The 16,991-nt window shown below is 44.0% G+C and overlaps 1 protein-coding gene across 2 annotated transcripts; it reads left to right on the top strand.

Moving 5' to 3' along the window:
- Positions 1-298: 298 nt before the first annotated feature.
- Positions 299-16,957, top strand: LOC123771255 (WW domain-binding protein 1). 2 transcript variants are annotated; one of them, XM_069305187.1, is made up of 4 exons: positions 299-489; positions 6,535-6,635; positions 7,293-7,475; positions 14,976-16,957. In XM_069305187.1, the coding sequence occupies exons 1-3, from the start codon at positions 436-438 to the stop codon at positions 7,468-7,470; spliced, it is 333 nt and encodes a 110-aa protein (XP_069161288.1). In that variant the 5' UTR covers positions 299-435; the 3' UTR covers positions 7,471-7,475; positions 14,976-16,957. The 2 variants fall into 2 exon arrangements, with proteins under 2 accessions (XP_069161288.1, XP_045619670.1); XM_045763714.2 differs by having other exon boundaries at positions 300-489; positions 7,293-7,464.
- The last annotated feature ends 34 nt before the right edge of the window (positions 16,958-16,991 follow it).

The raw sequence follows: 16,991 nt of genomic DNA, 5'->3' as shown, positions 1-16,991 counted from the left end.
CAGGGACCGGGTCAGGGAGGGACAGGAACCAGGTCAGGGAGGGACTGGGACCGGGTCAGGTCGGAACAGGGGACCTGGGAGAGGGGTCGGGGCCGTGGCAGGGAGGGACAGGGGACCTGGGAGAGGGGCCGGTACCGTGGCAGGGAGGGACAGGGGACCTGGGAGAGGGGTCGGGGCCGTGGCAGGGAGGGACAGGGGACCTGGGAGAGGGGTCGGGGCCGTGGCAGGGAGGGACAGGGGACCTGGGAGAGGGGTCGGGGCCGTGGCAGGGAGGGACAGGGGACCTGGGAGAGGGGTCGGGGCCGTGGGAGGGAGGGAGGTGCGAGCAGCAGTAAACAGCGAGACAGCAGGAGCAAGGCAGCAGCAGCAGTAACAGTAACATGTGTGGCTGCTCCAGCGTGCAGTAAGCTCTCCCCGGTCACCACCACCACCACTATGGCTCCCCCGCACCTGCTCCAGCTCCTGGCCCTCGCCTGCCTCGCCTCCACGGTAGGTCCTGCCTCAGGGCCTCGCCTCCTCCTGCCTCCCTTAACCCCCTACGCACTACGTCTTCACCCATCCACTTACCGACCTGATAGACCTCTACTTAACCCACCTGAACCCCCAGGGAAGGAGGTACCTCACCTGGTAATTACCTAAATGAGGAAGGAAGGAGTAATGAAGAGAGGAGATAAGACAGGTGTACGGAAGTGTTGCTTCACCCTTCACGCAACACTAAGTCACTTTAGCCCTTTAATGATGCAACACTTCATGCTTCCTCTAACTTAACCTGTGTAAACACTCTATGCAAATAAAGGGACCTGGTCTATGGAACTCACGCCTTAAAGAATTGAAAAGCTGTCCAATTTTTGCCTTGTTCAAAAATAAAACCGTAAAGTATCTAATTTCTAAAGTATCTAATATCTAATTTCATCTTCATAGTTTCCTGCCTAGTGCTTGAAACTCGGGTTATATCTAATGTAACACAATGCCCCAAAATATATAATACCTATGCCATACAACTTTAGCATTGTAATCATTGCTGTTATCTTATATCTTGTTATACACTTAGTTAGCTACATTATATCTTGATAATGATCCTCAAATTATGCTAAAATGTATCTGTGGATAACTCGTAAATTTACTTTAATGTACCTACTTATTTTTCTGTCAAATTTGTCATACAATGTATTTTTTTTTATACTTACAGTGCATTTGTATATTTTCTTAAAATGTATTTTTATACTTTATTCTTACGATGTACCTATACAAATTTTGTTAATTTTGCTAGAAATTACATTCTTAAAATTATATTTATTTATTATTTATTTATATATATATATACAAGAAGGTACAATGGGATTGTGAGGACACATAGCATAGTAATCACATTCTTGTAAAGCCACTAGTACGTGCAGCGTTTCGGGCAGGTCCTTAATCTAAAATTTTTTTAAATAGGTAAATACTTGCAAAATTTATAAAAATGATAAGTTACATAGCAAGAAAAAAAATAAAAGATGAGAGAAAAATTGGTGGTATATTAAAGCACATAGGTAGCTCAGATTGATTGCAATGACAGCTTGAATGGTAGTTTAACAAAAATTAGTAGGCACAATACAGCATATGGCTATCTTGAGGTTATCTTGAGATGATTTCGGGGCTTTTTAGTGTCCCCGCGGCTCGGTCCTCGACCAGGCCTCCACCCCCAGGAAGCAGCCCGTGACACCTGACTAACACCCAGGTACCTATTTTTCTGCTAGGTAACAGGGGCATAGAGTGAAAGAAACTCTGCCCATTGTTTTTCGCCGGCGCCTGGGATCGAACCCAGGACCACAGGATCACAAGTCCAGCGTGCTGTCCGCTCGGCCGACCGGCTCCCTCTTTTATGTGGCTAGCACATAAAAGAAGACAGCAATGAACACAATGATAAAGCTGTTTGGATTAAGTACATAAAGATCGGGAGATTGGGTAACACTAGGTACAGAGCAAATTTAAAGCTCAGTGTAGGACACTACGAAGATGAAATTAGGTACTTTTTGGTTTTGTTTTTAAATGAGGCAAAAGTTTGACAGCTTTTCAATTCACTAGGGAGTGAGTTCCATGGACTAGGTCCCTTTATTTGCATAGTGTTTACACAGATTAAGTTTGACTCTGGGGATATCAAAGAGATATTTATTTCTGGTGTGGTGATAATGGGTCCTATTACATCTGTCCAGGGAGAGTTTCAGAGCATGGTTTGCATTTAAGAACAGGGTTTTGTAAATGTAGTTGACACAAGATAATGTGTGGAGGGAGTTAATATTTAGCAAGTTTAGGGATTTAAACAAGGGAGCTGAGTGTTGTCTGAAAGGAGAGTTTGTTATTATTCTGATCGCAGATTTTTGCTGGGTGATGGGCTTAAGGAGGTTTGCAGTGGTAGACCCCCATGCACAGATACCATAATTAAGATAGGGGTAGATTAGTGCATAATATAGAGAGATGAGAGCAGAGTTAGGAACATAATATCTGATTTTGGATAGTATTCCAACTGTTTTAGAGAATTTCTTAGTTATGTGTTGAATGTGGGTGCTGAAGTTGAGTCTCTTGTCTAGGAATAGGCCAAGAAACTTTCCATCATTTTTATTACTGATGTTAATGTTGTCTATCTGTAGCTGAATTGCATTTGATGATTTACTTCCAAATAAGATGTAGTAGGTCTTTTCTATGTTTAGTGTTAGTTTGTTAGTTGACATCCATAAGTGAACTTTTTTCTAGTTCATTATTCACAACATTATTTAGTGTATGTGGGTTGGGGTCTGAATAGATGAGGGTAGTATCATCAGTAAACAATATAGGTTTAAGAATATTAAAGACATTAGGCTAATTATTATATGTTTGATTATTATATGTTATTTATTATTTACAGTATACCAAAATGCTATGCATGCTAGTGGCTTTAGAAGAATGTAAAACTTCAATGTTCTGTACTCTCATAAACCTAATGTACCTTCTTGTATATAAATAAATAAATAAGTTGTAATGGTGCAAGGTACTGGATGATGAGGGAGGGTCACTGTTACCCCTCACACTGGTGCACGGTACTGTGTGATGGGGGAGGGTCACTATTACCCCCACACTGGTGCACGGTACTGTGTGATGGGGGAGGGTCACTATTACCCCTACACTGGTACATGGTACTGGGTGATGGGGGAGGGTCACTATTACCCCTACACTGGTGCATGGTACTGGGTGATGGGGGAGGGTCACTATTACCCCCCACACTGGTGCATGGTACTGGGTGATGGGGAGGGTCACTATTACCCCCCCACACTGGTGCACGGTACTGGGTGATGGGGGAGGGTCACTATTACCCCCACACTGGTGCACGGTACTGGGTGATGGGGGAGGGTCACTATTACCCCCACACTGGTGCACGGTACTGGGTGATGGGGAGGGTCACTATTACCCCCCCACACTGGTGCACGGTACTGGGTGATGGGGGAGGGTCACTATTACCCCCACACTGGTGCACGGTACTGGGTGATGGGGGAGGGTCACTATTACCCCCACACTGGTGCACGGTACTGGGTGATGGGGGAGGGTCACTATTACCCCCACACTGGTGCACGGTACTGGGTGATGGGGGAGGGTCACTATTACCCCCACACTGGTGCATGGTACTGGGTGATGGGGGAGGGTCACTATTACCCACACACTGGTGCATGGTACTGGGTGATGGGGAGGGTCACTGTTACCTACATGCTACTGGAGCACGGTACTGGGTGATGGGGAGATTATCTTGAGATGATTTCGGGGCTTTAGTGTCCCCGCGGCCCGGTCCTCGACCAGGCCTCCACCCCCAGGAAGCAGCCCGTGACAGCTGACTAACACCCAGGTACCTATTTTACTGCTTGGTAACAGGGGCATAAGGTGAAAGAAACTCTGCCCATTGTTTCTCGCCGGTGCCCGGGATCGAACTCGAGACCACAGGATCACAAGTCCAGTGTGCTGTCCGCTCGGCCGACCGGCTCCCCTATTCAACCAGGGGAGGGTCACTGTTACCCACACACTTACTGGTGCATGGTGCTGGGTGATGGGGAGGGTCACTATTACCCACACACTTCCACAAAGCTCTTTTTTTTTTTACCAAATTGTTACTGTATGTCATCAGGGTACTCTGTGTTAGCTTAGAGTTGATGTCCTTGTCGTAGACAAGGATGTTCTTGCATTCTGGATCTATCGGTTCAGAGTGATCTCGGGACACATTTGAATACCCATAAGGGTTCTTTCTAGGTGTTGACCTCATTGTTATCCTGCAATTTAAAGACCATTCATCTCCCCCAAAACAACTTGTTATACATGACCCCTTAATACATTCTTTATACAGTATAACAACCTTACATTGACACCATTTTCTGATACTGGCCTGAGCTTATTATAATGGCATCCACAAGTATTGCGAGCAAGTGCGGGCATATTGCACAACCTAGGCGTGCTCCGACATAACTGTTGCACCAGTTACACCACAACTCATTAACTGATGCACATGTCTCGATGAAGCTCATGATGATAATCTTCAACATCACAGTAAAACTAAGTTGCCCACTGTTGGACCAGAAAGCAGGAAAGAATATTAGTTGTCATCTGGAAGATATCTCTGCAGGTGATTCCTTGGGTGATAGAGATCAAAATGTGTGAGGAAAGACATAGTGTCAGTTTGTTCTTAAATTCTGCCAAGTTATATACAGTATCTAACAATTTAGCAAACCACATTCTTTGCTAAATTCATGGTATTTTTTTTCCAGGGATATTCATGCACGGGCCCTAAGCCTCTGGCTGGCCCACTAAATGTTACTTGTTTCTGTTTTATTTAGGCAGAGTATGAGTATTTATGACTCGTATGGTCGCTTCAATAAGATTTTGCCCCATGTGTTGAACAACTTCTGCTCTGTTGAATCAAAGTTGAAATCTTATTGGGTTTGTAACTGTGTACTGTGTTAGATAATGTTCCAGTGGTCTGTCGGGCATTTCTCCACTGTGCTATCATGGTAGTTGACCCACATGTTCTAGGATTAGCAATGATCTTAGGAATGATATTAAGTACTCACCTATTTGTACTCACCTATTTATGCTTGCGGGGGTTGAGCTCTGGCTCTTTGGTCCCGCCTCTCAACTGTCAATCAACTGGTGTACAGGTTCCTGAGCCTATTGGGCTCTATCATATCTACACTTGAAACTGTGTATGGAGTCAGCCTCCACCACATCACTGCCACCATCACAAGTAGTGGTGGTACTGTGTTCACTTGATGTGCCCAATGGTGAGATAGCTTGGCAAGCCACTGAGGGGGGAGGGGGGTTCCCAAAAGTGCAGCATTGAATGTAATGAAATGCCTCTGTTTTTGTGGGTCCTCTTGATGGCTTCCCGTTCTCGGCTTTCTTTTCCGGGTTTTCAGGGATTGTCTTTAGGAGGCATATGTCTGAGGTGGTCAGCTAGCTGGAGCCCTCGATTACCAGGGCTGCTGTCGGGTTGTGGGAGAGTGTAACTAACTAGTGGTTGGAACTGGCTAATGAGTGCGTACATGGTTGTCAGGGTTCATGCCAATGTTCCTCGGTGCAGTTGGTTGTTTTGGGGTTGTACTTTTCTAGTGGGTTGCCCTCTTGGCCTGGGACTAGTAAATCTACACACTAGCAGGTTGGGGTGTGGGATAACCCACAACTAGTAACCCACGCCTAGGAGTGGGTTACTCCTAGGCGTGGGTTGCTTGTGCTCTTTGTGCCTTTGCTGAGTGGACCAGATCTGTTTCTTGTCTGCAGTAGGGAAGACTTTTTCTTGTGACTTGGAAGAGCCTGGTGGAGTCTGTAGAGATAAACTGGCGAGGAGGAGCCACTGAAGGGAGGGTTTTCCACCAGAAAGAGGCTTTTCATTACATACAATGCTGGATTTTTGTAAAATTACAAGGTTAGCAACGAGTTAAGTGAGAGTACTGTACTGGGTGTGATAGTGGAGTTATGTTTCTTGTTCTTATTGTTAGACTGATGCGTATATAAGAACAACCTAGACCTCACCGTAATACTTACACTTGTAGCGAGTAGATTATCCCAATAATATATTCGCTCCAAATGCATTGTTAATATTCCTGTCAACCTTTGGAGATGAATGAGGTGAGGCGTTGCCCGGGCAACACGGTGAGGTGTTGCCCGAGCATATAAGCAGCAGAATAGCAAACATTAAAGAGTCTACTTTCAAGTGTGGTCTAGAGCAGACACTTGCGAGATACTGTACCGATGCTCAGTGCGCTCAACTCACACCAAAGTATCACCTGTGTACTTCTGTATATTCGACCAAATATATATATAGTATCTTAGTGTCTGTGTTTATTTGTCACCATACTTTACGTAACAATAGAATCGTTACACACTGTATTGTGAACCTTCTTAACAAGGGCTTAAAATCAACTTGATTAATTAACATGAGCTCTTTAGAAACTTAGTTTAGGCCTAACATGGAAAGATCTTGCCCGTGAGTGTAAATCTGGAAATATTTTAAATTCTAATAGAATGTTCGTGTTGTGACAGGTCGCTGGACATTACTGCGAGTGGGATCTATGTGGCAGCGAACAGTACTGCTGTGGCGACAATCTTTGCTGTGATTATGTGTATAGTCTCTGGTACTTTTGGTAAGTTAACTTCACTATTATACTCAGTGGCATTTCAAATTACATACAGCTTGCAACACACTAAAGAAAAAGACTAATAATTTCACTTGTACCTGTATGTGAAAATTGAGTTGTCAGTAATTAACGCAGATTCTACAAGTAATGTATCTGGTAAGGTTCCTTCCTACCTTGTCCCTGTGGAGTCCCCAAGGACACTTTACAAATTTTGCAAGGATCTGACCTGCATAGTGAAAGCTTTTACCCCTACTACTGTTACGAAATACCTCTTCTTGATCGTTTTTCCTGCCGTTCACGTGCTACTGCTCTGTACACAAACTGTGGGAGCAAAGCGGTTCACTGCGTGGGAGTTTGTCAAAACTTGTGTTTCAAGTTGAGAAACATTCTGTCCACCCATACATACTTGCAGGACAGGGATAGGGATGAATGTGGCAGGTGGCCAGGGACAGTGGTCCATGGGCCTGAAGGTGGCCAGGGACTGTAGTCCATGGGCCTGAAGATACTCATGGATAATGATCCATGGGTTTGAAGGTGTCAAAGGATAGTGATCCATAGAGATGACAAAATAATGACTTCGTCTTAAATTAATGGTTTAAAAATGACAATATGTATAGGGCATGCACCATTTAACCAAGAATAATATTTGACCATTTGTTTCAGGGTTGGAGTAGTGTTCTTGGTGTTGCTGGTGTCTGCGTGTGGCGGACTCTTCCGCTACTACTACAGACAATGGAGCAGTGCTGGCAGTGGTCCCCCTTACATACCTTTCCCTGCCAGCCCAACATATACCTCCCTCCCTACACGCATCTCCAGCCATGATCCTCTCTTTCAGGTATAAACGTAGTAGGTATTAATTTACACACCACAGCACTTGGAAAATACCTTCTTAGTGAATAATAATCCTAAACTAAATGTGTGTTGGTATGTGATGTAACTACAGTGGTACCTTGCATAACGATCGCCCCACAAGGCGAACATTTTGGGTAACGACCGGCCCGATCGGCGACAAATTGTCCCGTATGACGAACGCTCGTTTGTGTAACGTCAACATCACATAGTGGGGTTGTGCCACCTCCATCACATTCCCGACCACCACTGTTGACAGTGTTGCATTGGTGTCTCGCACGACCAGTATCCCTCTGCATCGCTCTGCACACAATTGTGATATTCGTGGGTTTTTGTGTGGTTTTGTGACTACAATTCTGAAAGCACGATGTCGTCCAAGAAGCAGCCTGCGAAAGCAGGTGTTTGCAAGGGGAAGAAAGAGGCAATCACTGTGGAAGTGAAGAAAGAGATCATAGCAAAGCACGAGCGTGGTGTTCGTGTGGCTGATCTTGCCAGGGAGTATGGCAGGGCTCCCTCAACAATATCCACCATAATGAAGGGGAAGGATAAATATAAGATGCTTGACGTGGCCAAAGGAGTTACCAAGATCACCAGCAAACGTCCAAAACTCCTAGAAGATGTGGAACGGCTACTGCTGGTGTGGATGAATGAATGACAATTGCATGGCGATAGTGTCTCTGAAGCTATCATTTGCGCTAAGGCTAGGATGCTGTATGTGGACCTTGTCAGGAAGATACCAGGTGCGTCGTCTGAAGATGAGGAGGTATTTAAGGCAAGCCGTGGGTGGTTTGAGAACTTTAAGAAGAGGAGCGGTATACACAATGTTGTGCGACATGGGGAGGCTGCCAGCTCTGATAAAGCTGCTGCCGAGGCTTTTGTGCCAGAGTTCCAGGAATTTGTTGATTGGGAACAGTTCCTGCCCAACAAGTTTTCAATTGTGACGAGACCGACCTTTTTTGGAAAAAACTAATAAAGAGGACCTACATCACGCAAGAGGAACAATCGTTGCCTGGCCACAAACCGATGAAGGATCGCCTTACTCTCGTGCTCTGCGCCAATGCAAGTGGCAATTTCAAGGTCAAGCCGTTGCTCGTCTACCACTCTTGAAAATCTACGAGTGTTCAAGGCATTTAAGGTGTACAAGACACGGCTGAATGTGATGTGGAAGTCGAACAAGAAGTCCTGGGTCACGCAGATATTCTTTAGTGAGTGGGTAAATGACGTCTTCGGCCAAACAGTGAGAAATTATCTCGTCGAGAAGCAGTTACCACTCAAGGCCCTGCTTGTGCTCGATAATGCACCTGCCCATCCTCGACAACTGCAAGATGATCTGTTCCCTGAGAATCAGTTCATCACCATCAAGTTTCTTCCTCCAAACATCACGCCACTCCTCCAACCCATGGATCAGCAGGTCATTGGTAACTTTTAAGAAGCTCTACATGAAGGCCTTGTTGGAGAGATGTGTTCATGTGATTGACACCACAGAGCTGACCCACAGACAATTCTGGAAGGACCAGTTCAATATCATGGGGGGGCCTTGTGTTTGATAGATAAGGCCTGGGAAGGGGTGTCACGGAGGACCCTACACTCTGCATGGCAAAACCTGTGGCCTGAGGGTGTCCCTGAGCGAGACTTCGAAGGTTTCGGTCCTGCACCTGCATCTGCATCCGCACCTGTGGATGACCCGGATGCTCTTTTAGTGGATGATATTGCTGCTCTGGGACATACACTGGGTCTGGAGGTGGATGCTGCTGATGTGCAGGAGTTGGTGGAGGAGCACAGTGATGAATTGACCACCGAGGAACTCCTGGAACTGCAGAAAGAGCTGGTGCAACAGGAGGTAAAGGAGCTCTCATCGGGGGAGGAGGAGGTCTGCGAGGATGCTATCCCTTCCAGTGAGATCAGGGACGTGCTGGGCACGTTCGAAAAGGTGACAGCATTTGCGGAAAAGCATCACCCTGATAAGGCGGTGACAACACGGTGCGTGAACTTGTTTAATGACAATGTGCTGTCTCGATTTAGGGACATCCTCAAACGAAGACAACAGCAAGTGACACGCGATACGGTCAGTGGACAGGGTGGGAAGAGACGTGCAAGTGATATTGAACCACAACCCAGTCCCAGTGGGGTTAAATTCCCGAAGAGAGTGAGCCCCCCCTGACCCGGAGGTGGTGTCTCCCTCCTCGCCGTAACCCCTCTCCTTCCTTCCTCCAGATTGGCTCCCTCAAGCCAGCAACGACTCTTCATAAGGTAAAGTGAATATACACATGGGAACAAACAAAACATTTATTTAACATGTACAGTATCATATTACCAGTGTATAATGTTATATTGTTGTTTTAGGGGTGGAACGGATTACTTGTATTTACATTGTTTTGAGTGGGGAAAATTGTTTTGTATGACGCCGGTTTCACATGACGTCGGTGGCGTTGGAACGGATTAAATTCGTTATTCGAGGTACCACTGTAATTGTATATTACTCTCGCCCTTTTTGCTCGTGCATGTGTGTCTGTAATTATCTATACAATATGCATTTACCAATTTGTAAATGCAAGATTAGAGCTGTATCACCATATCTCATTTTCTTAATTTAGTTTACCAAAAGTACTGTATTTCATAAACCAGTGATTTTTAGTAATCTTCAAATCCTCCAATACTCTTTGATTTGATACGATCCCACTGCGGTTGGCCATTCCCTTGTTCTTGCTCTTTTGTGGAGTATTCGTGGAACTGCTGGTGAGTTCTTCACACACACTTCCTGTTATTTTCTGTAAATGTGTTCTTTCCTATTCTTTGTTTCATAACTTGTTCTTTTAGTGTTGTTTTCCTCTTTATGCACCACAGTCCAAGCTGTGGATCAGCTTGGGCTGGGTCTTTATTTATGTGATATATTCTTTTCAAATTGTGTGCATGTTTCTCACTCACAATTCATAATCGCCCTCAAGGGAGCCGGTCGGCCGAGCGGACAGCACACTGGACTTGTGATCCTGTGATCCCGGGTTCAATCCCGGGCGCCGGTGAGAAACAATGGGCAGAGTTTCTTTCACCCTATGCCCCTGTTACCTAGCAGTAAAATAGGTACCTGGGTGTTAGTCAGCTGTCACGGGCTGCTTCCTGGGGGTGGAGGCCTGGTCGAGGACCGGGCCGCGGGAACACTGAAAAAAAGCCCCGAAATCATCTCAAGATAACCACTCTGAAGTATTCATTCCTGCCCTGGTAACCCCCTCTGCTTTTTATACTCTATTATTCCTGTAATGTCTCTTATGCTCCCATGCTTACTAGTTTTGTTTCCTTGCAGCCTTGGTTAAAGCATGAATTAATCCTATGTGCAATCCCTTTGGACAAAAACAAACTTATGAACTACACAACATTTCTGGATGAGCAAGTCCATTATGTGGTGGTGTAATTCTTCTAGGTTCCCATGGTACTTCTGATAGAATTTTTATTATTTCCTCATAATTTCCCCTTCATTATGACAGCCTTCTACCCTCTGAGTCTTTACCTGAACAGGTCATTCCTACTTGCAGACAATGAGTCACAATAACATGGCTGAAAATGTGATGACCAAATCACATGCCAGAAAATGATTACTTTTTTCTAGGAACTACCTTCTTCTCTTATCTGCTCCCCACCAACCGACCTTACCTTTTTCTCCTCCTACCTGGTCCTCGCCTCACTCTTGCCTTATTTAATGCCCGTGCCTCCCTCACTCCCATCATAATCGACTTGATAATGGTCCAGGGTGGACCAAAATGTCATCGTCTTATCATCTTCTGGTGTGTGTTTTGGTCATTCCTACTTCTACCAGATACATAAACACCAGTACAGTACTGTACAGTAAATGATGATCGCTCATTTCGAAGAGGTCTTCAAATGTTATTTTTCTTGTGTTTGACATATTTAGACTGAATATCAGATAAAGGCTGGCTGGGTTATTGTTATTCCTCATTCAAGGTGGGTCTCTAGGCATGCTGGCTTAGGAAGTTTATCATTGTTGCTTCCACTAGTTGTGATCTACACATCTACTTACCTATCAGTGTCTACGGGGAAGTCAGATCTTGCTCTTTATGCCCCCATCTACTAGCCTTGTATCTGTTGTGTTAGAACCTAACTACTCTGACTTTCAAATTCTTTGTCAAATTGGGCCTTATAGTTGTAGATGGAAGTGGCTTCCTACCCTCAGGTAGGAATGATCTACCCTCAGGTAGGAATGATTTACCCTCGGGTAGGAATGACCTACCCTCGGGTAGGAATGACCTACTCTGGTAGGAATGACCTACCCTCTAGTAGGTCATTGACATAAATTAGAAAGAGCAATGGTCCCGGTGAAATGCAGGTAATGACGAACCTGTGCCATGGGACAACAAATGACGCACCCCGACTGAATCAACCAGCATCCGTAATTAATTAAAGCACCCCTGCAGATGCCCACCAACTTGTTCTTCACCAGCAAAGGAGATTCCTGCAAATAAAAAAAATGCCTACCCAGAGCCAAAGGAGCAAGAACTCTCACCTCCGGAGACGAGCTTGAAGCTCACTGACCTGACCTTGAGGTTACCTTGAGGTGCTTCCGGGGCTTAGCGTCCCCGCGGCCCGGTCGTCGACCAGGCCTCCTGGTTGCTGGACTGATCAACAAGGCTGTTGGACGCGGCTGCTCGCAGCCTGACATATGAGTCACAGCCTGGTTGATCAGGTATCCTTTGGAGGTGCTTATCCAGTTCTCTCTTGAACAGGCGAAGGCAAAAGCCAACAAAAAAAAGGGGAGGGGGGATACTTTTTTCTGCCAAAGAGGCAGAATGTCTAAGAGAAGGAAAAAAAATTGAGGACTCTGTCAAGTGACCAATATAGCTCAGGAATAGCATGAGCAGGCCGGATGTGAAAAACCACCTGAGGCAATTTGCAGAATGGGCCACAGTACAGTATTATTAACAGCAAACACATGCAGCAACAACCCCATAAATGCCAAAAGATAAAGGCACAACTGTACAAGAATGTAACAACTCTTGTATATATCTCAAAAAAAAAAAAATCTCAAAAAAATTAAGCATGAGATGCCAATGAAGACGCACACATGAAGAAAGACAATACTATGTGAACCAAAAGCAAAGAAAGAAAACATACAGAAAAGACAAAATGAGCATCGGGCCACTTCATACATTCACCTGGAAGACAAATGTAGGTGGGACAGCAGTAACTTGGCCACCTGTGTGTGCCATAAAATTAGCAATAGACATGCATTAGAAAGTTCAGATGAGGAGGTAGAACAATAGAGACCATCACCAGATCGATCCGCTAAAAAAGGCAACGCTGTAGGAAGATGCCCATGTTTGGACACCAGACCAGAAGAGCCAGAAACCAAGGCTAAACTGGCTACGAAAGGGACAAGAGGATCACCCTTCCTTGAGAAGAATGACTCTAGTCTGGGTAGAACCTGGAGCAACAACTGAACCAGGGACAGGTTATCTTGAGATGATTTCGGGGCTTTTTAGTGTCCCCGCGGCCCGGTCCTCGACCTGGCCTCCACCCCCAGGAAGCAGCCCGTGACAGCTGACTAACACCCAGGTACCTATTTTACTACTAGGTAACAGGGGCATAGGGTGAAAGAAACTCTGCCCATTGTTTCTCACTGGCGCCTGGGATCGAACCCAGGACCACAGGATCACAAGTCCAGCGTGCTGTCCGCTCGGCCGACCGGCTCCCTAGGAGGGAGCCAAGAAGTAAATTCACCCCATCTTGACCAGCCCAGCTGAAAAGCTTCCTCCATGAGTGCCTAGCCATCGGGGAACAGAGCTACATAGAACAGAAGATTTCAGTTCTATGCCGACACGAAGGGATCCACCTCGGGGTGACTGAATGTCTCTCCGAGCCATCCCCTCAGCGTGCCGGTCGCTTGGGACCACTGGCAAGAGGGCCCATGCCTCCTACAACCCACTCGCAGGTTGCCCCAAGCGACCACCTGCCACAGGGCACAAGCCGCCTCCAGCCTCACTCTTCCCTGTGTGCAGGGTGGCCTACTCAGCGTGCCAGTCACTTGCAATCACTGGAAAGGTGGGGGGGGGGGACACCACTACACTGTGACATGGAAAGCATTGCAACCTGGAATTCAACTGAATCCTCTAGGGTTCCTGAGACTTCCAGTGAAGCCAAATTAGGGTTTCGCACAATTCTCCTATGTGCTCTGACTTGTAGTCTAGGAATTCCTACCTCCTATATTTCTCTTTAAATACACAATGAAATCACATTAACATGATGTGTCAATGAGAAAATCAGTAGGGACCAATCTCCTACTGATTTTCTCATTGATACATCACGTTAATACGGTTTCATTGTGCAGTTGAGAAGAAGAGTTGGAGGTAGAATTACTGGACCATAAGCCAGGGTGCATGGGGAGCAATGTGTAAAACCATGATTGGGTTTCAGTTGGAAGCCTCAGGATCCCTAGAGGATTCGGTGGAATCCCAGGTTGCATTGCACCATGTCGTGGTGTACTGGTCTAGGGTATTTACTCAGGGGTACCAGGTGAGTCAGTTCGAATCCTCCTTATCCTCGTTATGGCACCTATTGATTTTCTCATAAGGCAAAGGTATCAAAGGTATATCAAAGGTATCGGGATCACCGATGATGTTAACGAGAGACACCGACCTCTTGGGACATCAGGAAACCAAGATACAATACCAACATCATAGAAATAAGAGCAATGGACAAAGAGGTACAAAAGCGCAAGTGGGACAACACAGTGAGGACAAAAAGGAGCAGGATACTGTTCCAATAAGTGACCATAAGTCAGGCGGGTGTGATACAGTCTAGCTAGAGCCGTCTCCCAATGCCTATTACTGTGGGAGGAGGAAATCCAAGGGGAAACATTAGACTTAAAAGCACTTAATTTATTACCAGTAACACCAACCCAGCAAATATGCCAGTAGTTGCAGATAGTGGCATGAATGATCAGGTAAAAATCTGAATAGGGAACCCTTTTCTGGGAAATGTTGTATGTACGAATGGCTGAGTTAGCAGCGCCATCAACGAGTTCATTTCACGGGATCCCAATATGCCTGGGAACTCTGCAGAATTTGACATTCCTTATACCTACCAAAAATAAGAAACGGCCAATATTGAATTTCGGATACCACAGGATGCAAATGGTTAAAAGACTCCAAAGCCATGAGGGCACTCCAAGAGTCAATAACAGTAACAAAGGACCTTTATGTCAGTCTTTTTGTTTATTCTAAAAGTCAATCTAAATCATCTTGTAGCAATTTTGATCTCTGATTATATTTTCAACCCTACTTTAGTATGATCTGCAAATGTTGCTGGTTAGTTTAAATTGTTTCTATACATGGTAAGTACAGTAACAGGTGCCGGGACAGACTTCTGGATTGATTTGTGCCGACTTTTTTCCCTTCTTTGAAATAACGATGCCTTTATTGAAGTTAGGATAGCATTCTGACACTGTGAAGATCTACCTTTCTAATTGGTATTAATCTTTATCTTTACCAGATAACCGAAGATGCTGTCAAGCCTAAGCTGTAGATACCAGTAGAATGAAATTGGTCTTCCTAGGTGATCTTAGCAGTACAGTACCTCATATTAACTTGACTTGAAAATGCAAGCATTAACAAAATCAAATAACAAAATTCAGTGGTTAGATTCCCAAATTGTGCAGTAATTTGCATATATGCAGGCGATGAGTCACAATAACGTGGCTGAAGTATGTTGACCAGACCACACACTAGAAGGTGAAGGGACGACGACGTTTCGGTCCATCCTGGACCATTCTCAAGTCGATTGTATCGACCAATCGACTTGAGAATGGTCCAGGACGGACCGAAACGTCGTCGTCCCTTCAACTTCTAGTGTGTGGTCTGGTCAACAAATTTGCATATACTGTATATACTGGTAGAGCACATTTGTCCATTTCTTTCATATTTGATACATGGTTTATTTGGTGAATATATGAGCATGTATATATTGAGTAGTGAACTACTGTGGGATTGGACCAGTACGACTTAACTTAGGATGTGATAAATAATGGAATGGATCATTTGGTTTAAGATTTGAGTGTTGGTTTGGCGTATACAAAATGTTGGTCTTCATGTTGCACTTCTGTCGAGTTTGGCCAAGTTGCAATATACTCAATTTGTGACCCCTTAACATGGGAAGGAGGTGAAGTGAGAGCATTGTGGAGGTGTTACCATGGTTGATATGTGACGTAGGTAATTAGGCTTGGTGATGTAACTTGTACAATCCACTTGATCTCTTATTCTATCTCAACCTTAATAAAGACTTGATAAATAAATCAATATCTTGACTGTCGGTTTCATTTAAAAAGAAAAAAATTACTTAAATGATGGCAGAATTTATTAATATTTTTTTTTTTTTTTTAATATTGTTCATTAGAGTTGAGGCAGTTTCTGTTGTATGTATATACTGTGTTGTATATTCTTGACCACTCGTAGATGTTTTAAAAGAGAGTTGATTACTGTAGCTGTCATTTTAATTCGTTTAAATTTCATTTACTTGTTCCCCACAAATTAGTTCCTTAATTTGTATCAAATGCAGAATAGGACAATTCTTGTTAACCAATATTATATTCAACAACTAAAGGTTGTTGGCCGTTTGACTGCTCTACAATGGTAAGGAAAGAGATGTGCATTGTATTGGCACTCGGTCATTATATCTGGTCATGATGGTCACGAGTTGTATGGCAGGAAGTTGTCGCACAACTTATGGGCAGACAATGAATTGTGTTTTGTAACTGTTGGTGGATGTAATAATGAGTACTCGTGTGACAGATGTACACAGGAGTCATTCAATATTTTGTTCATGCATTTTGAGAGGTTAGTAATTTGTAAATATGAGTTGATGAAAAATATATCCATTTAACATTGCTAAAAGTCAAGTTTCATAAGCAGTGAACAGTAGTGTGAACTCTGCCTCCTGCTGCTACCCTTGTCTACATAATGGATTACAGTCTTGTAAGCTTGTTAATACAAGAATTGTATTTACTAAACACCTCATTTTAAATGAGATTGATCCTAAAAAAAAAAAATATTAAGATTAATTGGGCATTATTTGTAATGGGGAACACCATTACCTATTAGATACTTTAATTTGGATATTAATTTTTGACTGCCTTTGCAGATTTAAAGTAGACACAGGCAGTAATGAATTGTATAATTAGTTCCATTGTATTATAAGCTTCCTTGATCTATGGAGCCTATTTATATTGTCAGGGGTCACTACGCAGGGCTCGAGTAGTTGTACCGTCAATGGTTGTGTTTTTAATATTATCCTAATAATGTATCTTACAACTAGAAAATCAATATTGTCCATATTTTTTTATAATACTGATTTATGGTAAGATATGTAGAAATTTAAGTGGTGTGTGTGTGTGTGTGTATATATAAATATTTTTTTGATATGTTGATTGCAAATTCTTGAATGCATATTATGCAGTTTTAATAAACATTTATATTGTATGTTGCTTTGTTTTATATATTTATTTATGACGAC

The sequence above is a fragment of the Procambarus clarkii genome, chromosome 54 (assembly GCF_040958095.1).
Source record: "Procambarus clarkii isolate CNS0578487 chromosome 54, FALCON_Pclarkii_2.0, whole genome shotgun sequence".
NCBI lineage: Eukaryota > Metazoa > Arthropoda > Malacostraca > Decapoda > Cambaridae > Procambarus > Procambarus clarkii.
This window is presented reverse-complemented; position numbering and strand designations above follow the sequence as displayed.